Source organism: Idiotropiscis lumnitzeri, chromosome 5, assembly GCF_059441095.1.
Source record: "Idiotropiscis lumnitzeri isolate Australia: NSW breed Sydney's pygmy pipehorse chromosome 5, RoL_Ilum_1.0, whole genome shotgun sequence".
Taxonomy (NCBI): domain Eukaryota; kingdom Metazoa; phylum Chordata; class Actinopteri; order Syngnathiformes; family Syngnathidae; genus Idiotropiscis; species Idiotropiscis lumnitzeri.
In genome coordinates this window covers 27,051,597-27,065,393 of record NC_142395.1, presented here as the reverse complement: position 1 = coordinate 27,065,393, position 13,797 = coordinate 27,051,597, and the positions used below count along the sequence as shown (strand labels likewise).

General features: G+C 42.4%; 1 protein-coding gene across 3 annotated transcripts in view; it reads right to left on the bottom strand.

Annotated features, from left to right (window-relative positions):
- zfhx3b (zinc finger homeobox 3b) overlaps window positions 1–13,797 on the bottom strand; it is a 151,624-nt gene that overhangs the window by 60,526 nt on the left and 77,301 nt on the right. For all 3 annotated transcript variants that reach the window (XM_088295762.1, XM_088295763.1, XM_088295764.1), the window contains exon 5: window positions 5,384–5,615. In XM_088295762.1, the coding sequence (XP_088151888.1) occupies window positions 5,384–5,615 (232 nt within the window). The remainder of the gene's footprint in view (window positions 1–5,383; window positions 5,616–13,797) is intronic.

Genomic DNA, 13,797 nt, shown 5'->3' with positions numbered 1-13,797 from the left:
ACAGCCCAGAGATCAAGAGCCTGCCATCTGTGACTGTGGAAGATTTACAGCAGGAGCTAATCCAACTGTCAGCCATGTTTGTTCTCCATCTTTTGCGCTTTGACATACATGCACGTATGCAAATACACGTTCACATGCTGAATGTCATCAATGAAACATATTTTAGCTTCCTGAAATGTTATCTGAATTTAAAAAAAATAATAATAATACATCAAAAAGTATTAAAATTTGTTCTGTCAAGTGCTGAATTTTTTAAAAATAATTAATTGCAAGAATTTACAGAATTGATCGTGATTAATCGCGATTAATCGTGTTTTTCAATGACAATGTTTTTTTTTTTGTTACAAAGCTTGGAACTGATATTTACTTGCGTAAAATCTTGGATTTAAAAAAAATATAAAAGTATATTTCTACTCAGACTGTTCTAATAGCTTTTATTGATTTTCGAAAAGTTTTGGATTCCTCCAATGAGACACAGAGCAAATTTTTTAAGTAAAATCTAAAAGTCCGTCTTTGCCACAGTAACACTCCTCTAACTTGGACTGCACAGTGAGCAGAGGTCAGCTGCTCCACGAACTAAATACAACTGAGTTAACTATTTTTAGTGCCTTATAGAATTTAAATTAATCTCCATAATTAATGCTTTCACTTTGACAGCCCTAATTAAATGATTTGAGCTCTTTTGCATAGCTACTCTAAATAATTACCACAAATAGAAAGAACTCTCTCCGTTCTAGACCTGATACGTCACGTGTGCCAAATGTTGTATCCAGTGCGAATTTACAAACTATTAGGAACGATTCAGCACAATTAAAACCCCGCAAATGGCCATTATACAAAAATACAGGAAAAAAGGTGAACTTTTGAAACGTGTCAGTATTGGAGCGTTCCTAATTAAATGCAGACTTAGTGCATTTCCGCTAATGGGCCGATTCTGGTCCAGTGTGTGCAGTAAGTGTAGCAGAAAAAAAGTGTCTTTTCGTCAGGCGTCTGTGCACAAAGGGCAGCTGTGTGGCTGGGCTCCCACTGAGGCCTCCTTTGTTTCACCCCCGAGATAAAGGGTTAAAGAAGACAAATGGAGGCGGGGCCAGCGAGCAACTTGCCTCAGCAGCACATTGTCAGTATGAGTAAGAGTTAAAACAATGTAAGCCTTTATTCTCGTGTAAGTCTAATTGGAGAGAAGCTCATTTCTGCTGTATTTGCTCTCCTCAGACATCCACCACGGAGGGAATATGTGGCACTAAATCCCCGGAGCCGGCATTTCCTGCACGCTCATTGGGAGCATTAATATGCAAAGTGGCTGGATGTAAAACACACACAAGGCTGCACAGGGGCCCATCTCATTTCAGTCGATTACTCATGGAAATGTCATCGGAAGGTATCGGTTGACGACCGCATATAATTGACCGTTCTCTTACTCCATTGTGTAATGTTGGGCGTTTTTGGGGAGGGGAACGCAAACAGCAACTCACACCCAAAGCGCTCACAGACTCACAAAACAGCAGCAGCAGGCCACGGAATGACTGTGTAGGTGACCCACAATTCCAGGGGCAACTTTGTTTTAACAAGCCAGGCAATGTTCCATCACTTAGCAAGCATGCTTCCACCACAAAAGAGAGCCATGTGTCGCACAAGTACTAATGGAGAGGAAATTAAATATTACACTAAGAGGGAATAAAAAGGTTCGGCCGTGAATGGCGCTTCGAGCGGGTCTGGGGGCAGTTTATAGGAGATATTACGCTGCGGGCACTTGCCAAGTGGAATGAAAGTTTACAGCGACGGACATTTAGACAAACTCGGTTTTCGCTACAGTCGAGCCTTACAATGTGCTTTGCTGCGGCGATTGCAACATAAATCCTCATCTTGCCAATGAAGAGAAAACAACGCGGCTATAGTTGTGCTGCTCTTTCTGTAGACATTGCGGTAGAATCTGTCACAAAAGTCCATTTATGAGGCCGGCCTATTAATAAGCATGGAGCCAGAGACATCAGTTTTTCATCAAAAGTACAGACCACTGCCGAGGTTATTTGGTGAAGGAGGCCTTGCTGTGGGTGGGTTAGATCATCAGAACATAGTTAAACACACTCCAAACCTTCAAGGCACACTAAAATGACACGCAAGTCCCCACGGTGGAGAAACTCCCTTTTGGTGGAAAGCCAATTGGCCGGTGAAAAGGTCACGTACAATGGAACATTGGGATGGTGTAATTTTAAGACAACATTAGTTTTAGCTACTTGGAAATTTTATATGTACTTCAGAGACTGCATTGCGACATTTTCAACCCATTTTTGAGTCACCGGATAAATTTAATACCGCACAAATTCAGCTAGATTAAATTAGCGTGTTAATTTTTATTTTTTTTAGAAAATGCTCTGTTTTAATTTTGTTTTTGTATTAGTTTTTTTTTTATTAATTATATGTTGTATTTGTTGTGTGCGAGATTAAAAAAAAAACAAAAAAAAAAACAACCATATTTTCCGGCCGCTATTTTTTCCCTAGATTTTAAACCAAGCGGCTAATACAACTGTGCAGCTTTTCTGTGGATTTTTCTTTCACCAGTAGGGGCGCTCTACAGTTCAGAAAATACACTAAATAAATTTTTTTTTCTCTTAGGTCTGTTCTGTTTTAATTAGCAAAGTTGTTGCCGTGTTAACAGGCACTGTTTTAATTTCTGTGGATTTTTCTTTCAACGGTAGGGGCGCTCTATAGTTCAGAATTACGTTAAATAAATCTCTATTTTTTTCTCTCTCTCTCTAAATATATACATATATATACATATATATATATATATGTATATATATATTTTTTTTGGGGGGGGGGTTATTTTTTTCCCCCAAAAAATATTTGCTGCGGCTTATATACAGGTGTGCCATATAGTCCGGAAAATACATTTGTGTGTTATCAAATAACAAACGACAATCTCAAATGACAAACTCAACAGCTGCAGTTTTAGAGCATGTGCTTTCGCCGCTCGATCGGTAAGGAAGGCAATTATTGTAGTTTTCACGGCATGTCCTCACAGAAGCACTACTGTGGGACCACAACTGGAGTGACTCGACAGAAGAGACCCGCAGGCAGTTGTGCGTACGTGAGTGCAACACAATGCGCGCACAGCCACAGCGAAGGGGCCCATTAGCTCTAACCTTAGGCTTTCATCCCTCAAAGAGGTTAAAATGGCCAACAAGCACATCAAACATGAATAAGAAGACAACAAAAAACGGATTGATAAGCACATCCGCCAAAAAGAAGAAAAAAAAAAAACATCTAAGTACAAACCGTGCCTCCACTCTCATCTGCACAAGAGAGGAAAAGTAAATTCCCAAGCCTTTTAACCTAAATAGCCTTTCCTCTTGCCGTTGCATGTTCGCTTGTCCACTCTACTGTAGTCATTAACATATTTGGAGTGCAGTGAGCAGAAAGCTTAATTGTCCCTAATTGCTCAGCTAAATATGTTCTCTAATGATTTGCTTCAGATCTGTGACTGCCTTTTGCGCAATTTCCCGGCCGCTGGCTTCATTATCCCTGCCTCCGTGGAACAAAGCGTCTTCACAGTCTGCCCTTTTTTTTCTTTTCCGTAACGCAGACAGTGAGTATGTGTGCGAGGGATGTAATGGCTCCCTCTTGCCGGGGACACACAAAAGAGCCCCTTTGTGAGGGCACCCGAGTTAAAGTGATTAGAAAACCAAATCTGTGCTAAGAAAGCGTGTTAATTGACCACACTTCGCTCATCCTAATCAGTCGATAATAAATGAGCAGTCCGGGCACTTTGTTTTAGCCTTGCGAGTGTGTTTTGTCTCCTGATGGCCTTCTCCTTGCGGCAGCTGCCTCTGGACTTTGCAATCTGGCCGACGTTCTTGTGTCTTAAAGACCCTGTCATGTGATCTCAGGGATTTGCTTCTCATTGATAATTACGGAATAATTGTGCAAAGACTGACAACTAGGTAGTACTCATTCGTGGAAATGAGTGATGGGTAAATGAAGCTTCACATGAGCTTCATGAATCAGTCGTAGTATTTTTGGGACTCCTGTAGATGGCACTCTCGGTTCGACATTGCACTGAATGCCATTTTTTAAACCCTTTATTTCAACCGACAGTGCCATCTGGAGGACTTAAAAATACAGCAGCTGGTTCATGAAGCAAATGTGAAGCTTCATTTCCCCAGCACTAGTGGTGCCACTTGACACACTTTGTAATTCCCCCTTTCCCATAGTTGCGGTTATCCAGCTCATTAGCAACCTTAGCTAGCCTGCTATGCCTACACCCCAAAGAGTGCCTCGTAGTTGGCTGTGAGTGCTCAAACCACGCAGAGAAAAGTGGAAGAGGGAGGAGGGAAAAATTAACGAACGCCTCCCGAGTGCCTCGTTGTCAGCTGCAAGTGCGTGCACATTATGGAGAGAAGTAGAGGAGCAAGTTTTATTTTCATTTTATCTTTTTTAAAGAAGTCCTACGTTACAGCCAGCATGTGGACAACAGGTTTTCGCTGACACGGCTGCTTAGAGCGCCTCATTGTCACGGCGTGGAAAAAAGCCCCATGACGACCTGACTGGATACATTTTAGCCACCGAAGGCTTTAAAGCAGAAGTGGGCAAACTTTTTGATTGGCGGGCCACAATGGGTTCTAAAATTTGACAGACCAGGAGCAGTTGAGCATCGTTTGGTTTCATCGCACTGAGCAACATGCGTATCAACGCATCATTTGTCACTTGGCAACTCTTTTAATCATTCAAATTTATTTTCAGTTTACTTTACTTTAATTAGATCCAAGTTCTGATTTGAGGGAACCGCTCCAACATAAGTGATTTCGCTTCACTTTGAATAATTTAACCTGTACTGCATTATCATATAGAAAACGTCTGCATTTTTTTTTTTCAAAGTTCAGCCCAAATTAGTATATTATTGTCGCAAAATACGGTGACTTTAGCGCACGTACACTTTATAGACAAAAGTTTCCATTTTTCATCTCACAGACACACTTTAAATAAACGTATGCCTCCAACTTGAATGGAACCATTTGGCGAAGGCCCCTTTTCCTGTTCCAAGTGCAAAATGCAAGGCCCACAAAGGCATGCTTGGACTTGATTGGTGCGGAAGAACCTGCGATCCCTGACTCACACCCCATCAAACACCTCTGAGGTGAACTCGAGCAAACATCGCAAGCCCGCCTCTCAAAGCTCTCAAGTCCAACATCTGTATTATCGAACCTCATCAAAAACTGACGTAGACGCTCCGGCATCTGCTAGAAAGTCTTCCCACAAGAGTGGAAGACACAACTCCAAAAGGACAACCAACTGGATATTTTCATTCACATCCCGTTCCTTCCGGTTTAACGGGCAGTTGACCCAAACATTTTGCCCGCAAAACAAAGACGAGAAGGTGTCTAACCTGTATCCGAAGAGGGGCATTTGCGAATGGTAAAGATGGAGCTGAGGTCTTCGTCGTCCTCGGGCAGGCCTTTCTGCAAGCGCTGCAGCTTCCTGAGGCTCTCGCTGCGCTGGTGCTTCATGGAGCGCACATGCTGGATCAGGTTGAGCTTGGCCTTGGTCGAGTAGTTGCACAGCACGCAGTGGTAGTAGCAGGCATTACCCTCCACCGCGTTTTCGTGCTGCTGCAGGTGCTGTGGGAGGAAACGGAGAGAGAGAGAGAGAGAGAGGAGAGAAAAAGTGAGAAAGTGGTTCTTGTGGACGACACTTTTGCTCACACAGCTGGCAAATGAACAAATCAATTCCCAATCACAGTCCTGTTGTTTAACATCCAGACCTCTTCCACTTCAGAACAACTGTTTGGACTGCGCACTTTGTCTGCATTGAGTGTCTGTATCAGCAGGCTAACAGGACAGGAGAGGCCTGAGGAGGGGGGGGGGGGGGCACACAAATCTCCCGAGTGCAAAGACGGACAGCGATGGCATCAGCTAGTCTTCAGAAGCCGTGAGCTCGGCAGCCCGGCAGACGGGAAAAAAAAAAACCCCATTGATTCCCCTTCACTCAACACAAGCCTCGCGCCTCTGAAAAGGAAACTCCAAACATCTGCCTGTTTCACGCTCGGGATACTAAATATTGATCACGGCGAGTTAAATCCCAGCTTTATCATAGAGCGCGGCACGCAGGCCTTGAGAGGCAGGAGGATGACCGGAACATTCCGCAACAGGACGACCGTCAGAGGACAGTAAATCAGCATCGGTATTGACCCGTCAACCCCCGTGACTTCCTCCGTGGCTAAACACAAACCCTCGCGTGAGCCGTCCGCCTTCACCCAGCAGTATCAAAATGCGCCCCGAGTGACGCCATACGGCCACAAAGTCTTGTCACACCAGAGCCTCAAGTCTAATTACCTCCTGCATTGCTCAATCAATGATGCAAGACCGGACCTGGCGTGAGCAAGCCGCTTATTCACCATTATCCTAAAGTATCACACTGGCTGCTTCTGAAGAGCCCCCTCGCTCTGCGTGGACTCTCGTGCCAGGTCTGTCATATTACACTTCAACATCACAGCTGGCCGTTGGATGCGACTCCAATCAATGTCAATCAGCAGGCGTTTTCCATTTGTTCCGGGTTGAGAACAAGGAATATACGGTGGAACGACGGATTCCGGATTTAAAGGATACGCGATTTTGATCAAGCGCCCGTATTGCGCAATTGGACGAAATGGTGTGGCCAGTGATCAGATTGTAGAACCAATTAAATACGTTCACGGAATATAAGACGCACCTGCATATAAGCTGCAGCAACTCTTTTTTGAAAAAAAAAATCAAGAAAAAAACAAAACAACACAAGCCACAGCACGCTATATGACGCCGTTTTCTATGTTGAAAAAAAAACTGCATGTACGGAACGATTTTGGACTGTGAATGCACATAAAGGTACATAAAACTTAAAACTACTTAAAACAGTGCTTTTTAACAGTGCAAAAAAAAAAAAAAATCAAGATTTTTATTGAGCGTATTTTCTGAACTATAGAGCGCCCCTAGTGGTGAAAGAAAAATCCACAGAAAAGCCGCACTGTTGTATTAGCCGCATGGTTCAAAAATCAAGGAAAAAAGTATCAGCTTATAGTTGGGAAAATACGTTATTTTTTTCTGTTTAATTAAGAGTGGTGAAGATTCAAGTTGCAATAAAGCCGAGTCTACTTTGCACTGCCAACACTCCCCCCCCCACCCCCACACATCCTGCAGAAAGCTTGAACCTCTCTACAAGATCATTAATCTCCACCCTCGTCCTCATATAAAGTCTCTGAAGACGAGAAGAAACCGAGATAGATGTCCTGCACACGTCAGCAATTTAATCACATTCCATTCAAATCCGATTGCTTACAAACCGAAAAGGGGGGCAAAATAATTTCAATCATGTTAAACGTCCTTGACAGGCTTGTGTCGCTATCTCCCACTCTTTGTTTCTTTCCGGTAATCTCGTAATATTGCCGTGAGGAGTTGCAAGAGATTCTATTTCATTGTTTTATTTTTTTCTTTCATATTCGTCTGTTAAACACCTAAAATGTGTATTAAGACACTGCTTCCAGGGAAAAAAGAAAAGCTCTTTCTTCCACCTTTTTTTTTTTTGTGAGCCCCACAGTGCGGTGTAATAGAGTTATTAGGTGATTGCAAAAGGCTCTGTCTCTGCATGCTCTCTTTTCTCTCCTCATTTTAAGCTATCCATGATGTCATGAATAGGTGTTGGTAGATATTACGAGGAACACCCCCCCACCCCTCCCCCGCTTTTCCTCTGTGCGCAAATATTGCATCGGAAGTGAGGCGCGGAGAGATTTGGTAATAGACAACACCAAATCCATCAACGCAAACTGCTCTTAGTCCTCGCAGATGTTCTGAATTAAAACAAATTCTCACTGCAAATGACTCACAGCCCCAGAAATCCATGTGAAGTCAAGTTGGAGGAAAAAAAAAAAAAAGGACAGCACCTGACTAAAAACTTCAAAGCTAGTCTCAGGAGGTAGGGGGAAAAATGCTGGGAGTTTTATAGTTTCCCATAAAAAGCCTGGGGTTTATATAGGAGTAAACCCGAGACCGCCTGCTCCGGCATCAGCCATAATTCACTCGTGGACTGACTGGCCAGGACCGTGGCCTCAACAGAGCAAAGAGTGGCTCATTCCAGCGCCCGTAGCTGCGTCTCTAACATCAAACGCTTCTACCTGTAAAGCCGCCCTTGCGCCACCTCTGCTCTTGCCATGACCCCGGGCAGCTGGGGGCAACTCTGAGTCTGGGGCTCAACCGGGATGATGATCGGTTGGGTTGGGTCACATATCGACTAACACCACTAGGGCAACATGATAAAATAAACCTCATATTAACATCTGCTCAGAGATGGTATTTCTCAGGAAAAAGTTGACAAACAGAAAAAATAAGTTTGCCCAACCTCCGCTAGAATTTCACATGTGCACACTAATATAATGCGCAAGACAGACAGAACTGTGTCTGTTTCCTATGAATCTGCAATGAAGCCACTCGTTGATAAATCACCTCCAACTGGAGTGCAGGAATTCACCAGCTTAATGAAAAAGGCATGTTAAGTTGTTCGGCATGGCTCTGGGCTTTCTAATCACCCCATGAAGGCCCCAGCAGAAGAAGTGGTGCTGAGGAGCCCAATGCAGCGGGGGGGGGGGGTCTGGCTTTGCCATGTCAGGGGCATGGATTCAATAAGTGTGTGACCGCCTCAAATGCATTCAACACAAGTACTCGTGTGGACTGTATGTTTAAATCATCATCATTCATCATTTGGACTTTGTTCTTACAGACGACTATTGACAGGATTTTATCCATACTACTATTTGGAACGATACTGTTTATCGATTTACACACTACAACATAAGAATGAGAAGGACGTTCAAACATTCATTCTGAGAAAAAAAAAAAAAAAAAAAAAAAGAATTTTCTCAGTTTCAAAGTTAAACAAATACTGAAAAAAAGTCCGTCCGCATGTAAGCGTTAAATGACAAAAATATATATTTTCTTAATTAATCTGTCAATTAATCGGTATATTCTACCAAATATTTGCAGGGTTTGCTATAAAACAATCCATATATATATATATATATATATATATATATACACACACACTTCCATTTATACTGGAGTGTATTCTTTTTTTTTTTTCAAAAGTTTCAAAAGTCCATGATGGCATATCAAAGCTCTCTCTGTAGAGCACCTTCTCTCTCTCTCTCGGTGTGGAGGCTGAGGCAGTTGCTCAATGCCTTTTTCAGGTAAAGAGAGATAGGGACGGGGCGGTGTGGGCACCACCCCATCCTCTCGCTCAGAACTCCACAGTGCACCTTTGCCCTTTGAGTGGGCACCGCACGCCTGTATCAGTTTCACCACCCACCAAGAGCACGGCAAACATCTACATTTCCATCCACTTAAACGCACAAGTAAAAGTGCACCTTTAACACAAAACTGTGTGGTTGCTGAGAGAGTCGGACTCACGCAAGATGGAGGTGGGTATTACTGGAAGGGTGGATGGGAGACGGAGAGACGGTAATTCCGGAGAATGGCTCCCAATGGAGCTTTATAATACAGCACGCGCACGCAGACACAAATAAAAGTATAGACAAAAAAAAAAGCACAACAATGTATAAACACACATGCACAGACAGACTTGTGCACACACACAAAACCACAAGCCATTAAGTTCATACCCTAATTTCCACCATTACATTTGGCAGTGCTGTTAATACAAAATTAATGCATTAAAACAGACGGCTATCTGGGAGCTAAATAGCTATCAATTCGAAGGGAGCTGCCAAACCTCCCCCTGTTTGAGCGCCAGGGCGGCTCTGCTTTGCAATTGCCCTGAAAAAACAAACAAAAAAACCTAAAAAAAAAACCCACAAAGTTTTCTTTTTTGCATCGCGACACAGGTTAGGATTCGGACACATGGATGTCCAAAGATCTCTTTATTAAAATTCAACCCGTAATAGTCACAGTTTATTCATGTAGAAAACTGATTTCACGCCGAAAGGATAAAATCTGCCCAAAGGAATGAAAAAAAAAAAAAAAAAGCAGTTTAAGTGTCATTGTCGGACAAACACGTCTGTGGGGTGTATTTTGTAGCTTCCTGTTACATTCAAAAGTCGGAAAAACATCAGAGAAAGTGTTTGTACAACTCTTGCCAACTTGTCAAGGGTTCTAAATCAGGATTATTTATCTATTTTAATGACGACGATGAATGTCAGGAGAGAAAAAAGCTCGAGGGTGAAAATACGGCTGTGGCGCGGGGGGGACTACATTCGCATACTGAATGTGACTCTGGGATTCCCCTGGAATGAAAGCAGGTTATTTCGCGAAGCAAAGCAGAGCAGAGCTTGGCCCGAGATCTCGGCTCTGCCAGCAGCTCGAACAACAGCTCCCAACCGCAGAGGCCCCGCTGGCTTCCAAGTGTGGTGGCTGCTTTGAATTAGGCCTCGCAAGCTGCAACATGCCTCAAAAGATAGCTTATGGAGTATTCCACGACTCAAGTGGCAACAGAAAGCCTCCTGTATCTCATTCTCACTCTTCCTTTAATGCATGTCATCCCTCCACCATATACTGGTCCTCTTTCAAAAAAGTGCTTCCTCTACTTGCTTCGACATGATCCATCACGAGCAGCGAATAAAAACAAGCTGTATATTTATCTCGGGGAGGAAGGAGAGAAACAAAATGGACCTGTGGGCAGAGAGCTGAAGATGGATGTCTTCAGGTGTCCTTAGAGAGGATGCCTTAACGCAAAGCCATGAAAGAAAGTCGTAATGGAGGATGGCGGGCAGGGGGGGGGGGGGGGTGAAAGACACTCCAAGACAAAACAGCCACCACTCTTCGTTACGTTACGTTAAATAAAACAATAATGATTGAATTCTGTTCGAATGAGTAAGATGGTGGAAAGTAAACAATGGGAACATAATTGCAGAAGGAAGGCAATCAATGGCGGCAGTAATTTGGCCTATGCTGATTGTTTATGCTTTTGTGTGTTTGTGCGAGTGTGTGTGTGTCGTTTAATACATTTGTGTAGGACAGGGGTGGGCAAACATTTTGATTGGCGGGCCACAATGGGTTCTAAAATTTGACAGAGGGGTCGGACCAGGAGCAGATGGATGGAGTGTTTTGGTAGCCTCACCTCATCGGAGAAAAAAAAATAAATTAATTAATTTAATTTGAAATGAATGTGAACAAAAGCATAAGGTTTATTCATTTAATTTTTTTCAAGTTCGGCGGGCCGGATTAAAACGTTTAACGGGCCGCATGTGGCGCCCGGGCCGTAGTTTGCCCACACCTGGTATAGGACATCTATCGCATATATGAGCTATACGGCACCGTCCTCCCACTTGCAAATCACTGTTTCAGGAAATCAAAAACGACATCTTCCTTGAGTTGCCAAACACAACCGCTATTTTTTTTCACCGCTGTTGCACGCAAACATGAACACATCACCTAAAATCTTTCTCAAGTGCTTATTTATTAAGCTACAAAAACTAAACAAAACATGCATTAAAATTGATAAAAAGTGGTTAGAACAGTTGTCAGATTTCCAAACACTTTTTTCAAAGGTCTGAGAGCCATGCGTGATAAAAATAAATAAAATAATGAGCTGACTCAGCATTTTAAGAGGTAGAAATGAATTTAAACACAAATGTACCGCCACGGCCAGTTACTTCAGCAGCGAAGCTTTTCCACGATGCATTTGGAACAGAACAGGCTTACTCAAATGTTACTTAATTATTTTCACCCCTTGTAGTCCAGAATACATTCAGCGTTTCAATCATGATGGAACTGCACGAGCTCCGTGAATACGGCAAGACTGTTTAAGAGGAACGATACAATTGTTCTCAAGTTAATTTTCAACACTTGAAACAAGTCGATGATAATATATATAAATATATACATAATACAAATATATGAAATTAACCATATTTGGCTATTTTCCCCCCCAATCAGCGATGCTATTTATCGTAAATGAAGAGTCCATATATGCTTTGGCAAAGAGCTGAGTAATACACGCACAAAACTGGCATTGGCCTTGACCCTGAGTTCAGAAAGACGGCTCTCAATCACATGATCAATGTGTCCCCATAATTCATGTGCAAGTCGGTGTCTTTGAGAGACCAGGAAGGGGATAAGCATGCACGCGGTGATGAGATCAATGCCCCTTGTGAGGTGATAACGAGCCTGAGCCTATGCCCACAGGAGCCTCACGACGCCGTCCAGGGTCTCGCTCATTAGGAACATTTGGATAGGCATGGCCATACATGCGTAATGTGCACTCGGAATCGGATCCAGATAAACACATTTCGCCACTTCTTAATGAGCCGGGGCCTTGCTTTTTGTAAGCCAACACGTTGACAGCACAACAGACAGGAAATTGTGTCAACCCCCGAAATAAAAATGAAAATGAAAAATAAATAAATAAATAAAAACGCAAATTGTCAGCAAGCTGTTGCCATTCACCGAAGGTAGCTAATTAACAGCTTAACCTCCCGACGCTTTTATTAAATCTGCTGGTGCGGGCTTGCCAAAACTGCAGTACAACGTGTCTGCCTGCAGGGGGCTTACAACAGGGTGGAGGCAGTTTGGGCACCCAAACAACGCTTGCAGACTGCTGACTAAGTTCTGGCAAGGTACCATTTGGAAGCTAAATTGGACAACTCAGGACTTGCCCGGGTCCTTTGCGCTATTCCCGACTATTTTGAAGCAACATACGTCCATTCAAAAGGATTGCTAAGCTAATTAACGGTGTATATGATCCCAAATACGATTGTGGATAATATTGTTTGCCAACCACAATGAAGGCTGAGATGCAATAAAACTTTAAAAACTCATTGAGAATTACATGGAAAGAGGAGCAAGAAACCCAATTGGTGAAAAGTTCCAAGAAAATGACACTACCCATAAACCATTAATTTCACACTCCCTTTCCTTCTGGCTATGAAGTTGGGCCAGCAATGACGATTTGAAGTGCTGCCGATTCTGTTCAAAAGAATGTTTGTCATGATAATGACCCGAATTGAGATAGCCCTGTAGGCATACAAACTACAAATCTAACAGAATCGTTTACCTCATGCGTGATGAAAACACAAGTGCATGTCAAAAACATCGCTTTCGGCTCCTTAAAATCCCACCAGAGTAAAATAAACGGGCCTTCTCAATTTGACATACCACAAAAAAATGTTGTTCACAACCCTGCCATATTTGATTTCTAAATGCAAATCATCAATTACATAAAATGAGGCTTCAAAATAAGGACAAATCAAGTAGTTGTCCCTGCTCTCAAACGCTTTGGGCGTTTTCGAGTAATAAGATGAAACCACACCACGTTTGACTGCAAAAAAATAAAAAATAAAAAAGTATGCTACTTGGTGTAGAGTCATTCTTGTGGCTACACATTTAAATGTGAGGTGCTTAAATATATCCACAGAACCTTCCTGTTATGAGGTGGGTCAAATTGACCCGTTTGGAAAATCGAGAAAAATTAAATCGATTAAATTTAGTAAGCTGGCCTCCGTTTATCATTTTGGTTTTTGAATATTAAAAAAAAAAAAGCTTCGTTTTACGTGATATTTTTGGATGATTAAAAATTAGGAGGATTGTTAAACCCTACAAAGGTAAACGTGTGGCTTTATTTCTTTATTATTATTTATTTATTTTTCTTTAATCCCCCCCCCCAAATTGAACATGTTTATATTTTCAATGTAAACCTGCTTATTGCATTTGTCGTCCTAAAACAAAACTTGTCTGGACTTTAGCGTGGCACTGTTGGCAGCAAAAAAAAAAAAAAAAAATGTTCGATGTAAACAAAGAAATGTAGTGATTTAAGGAGCTCGTG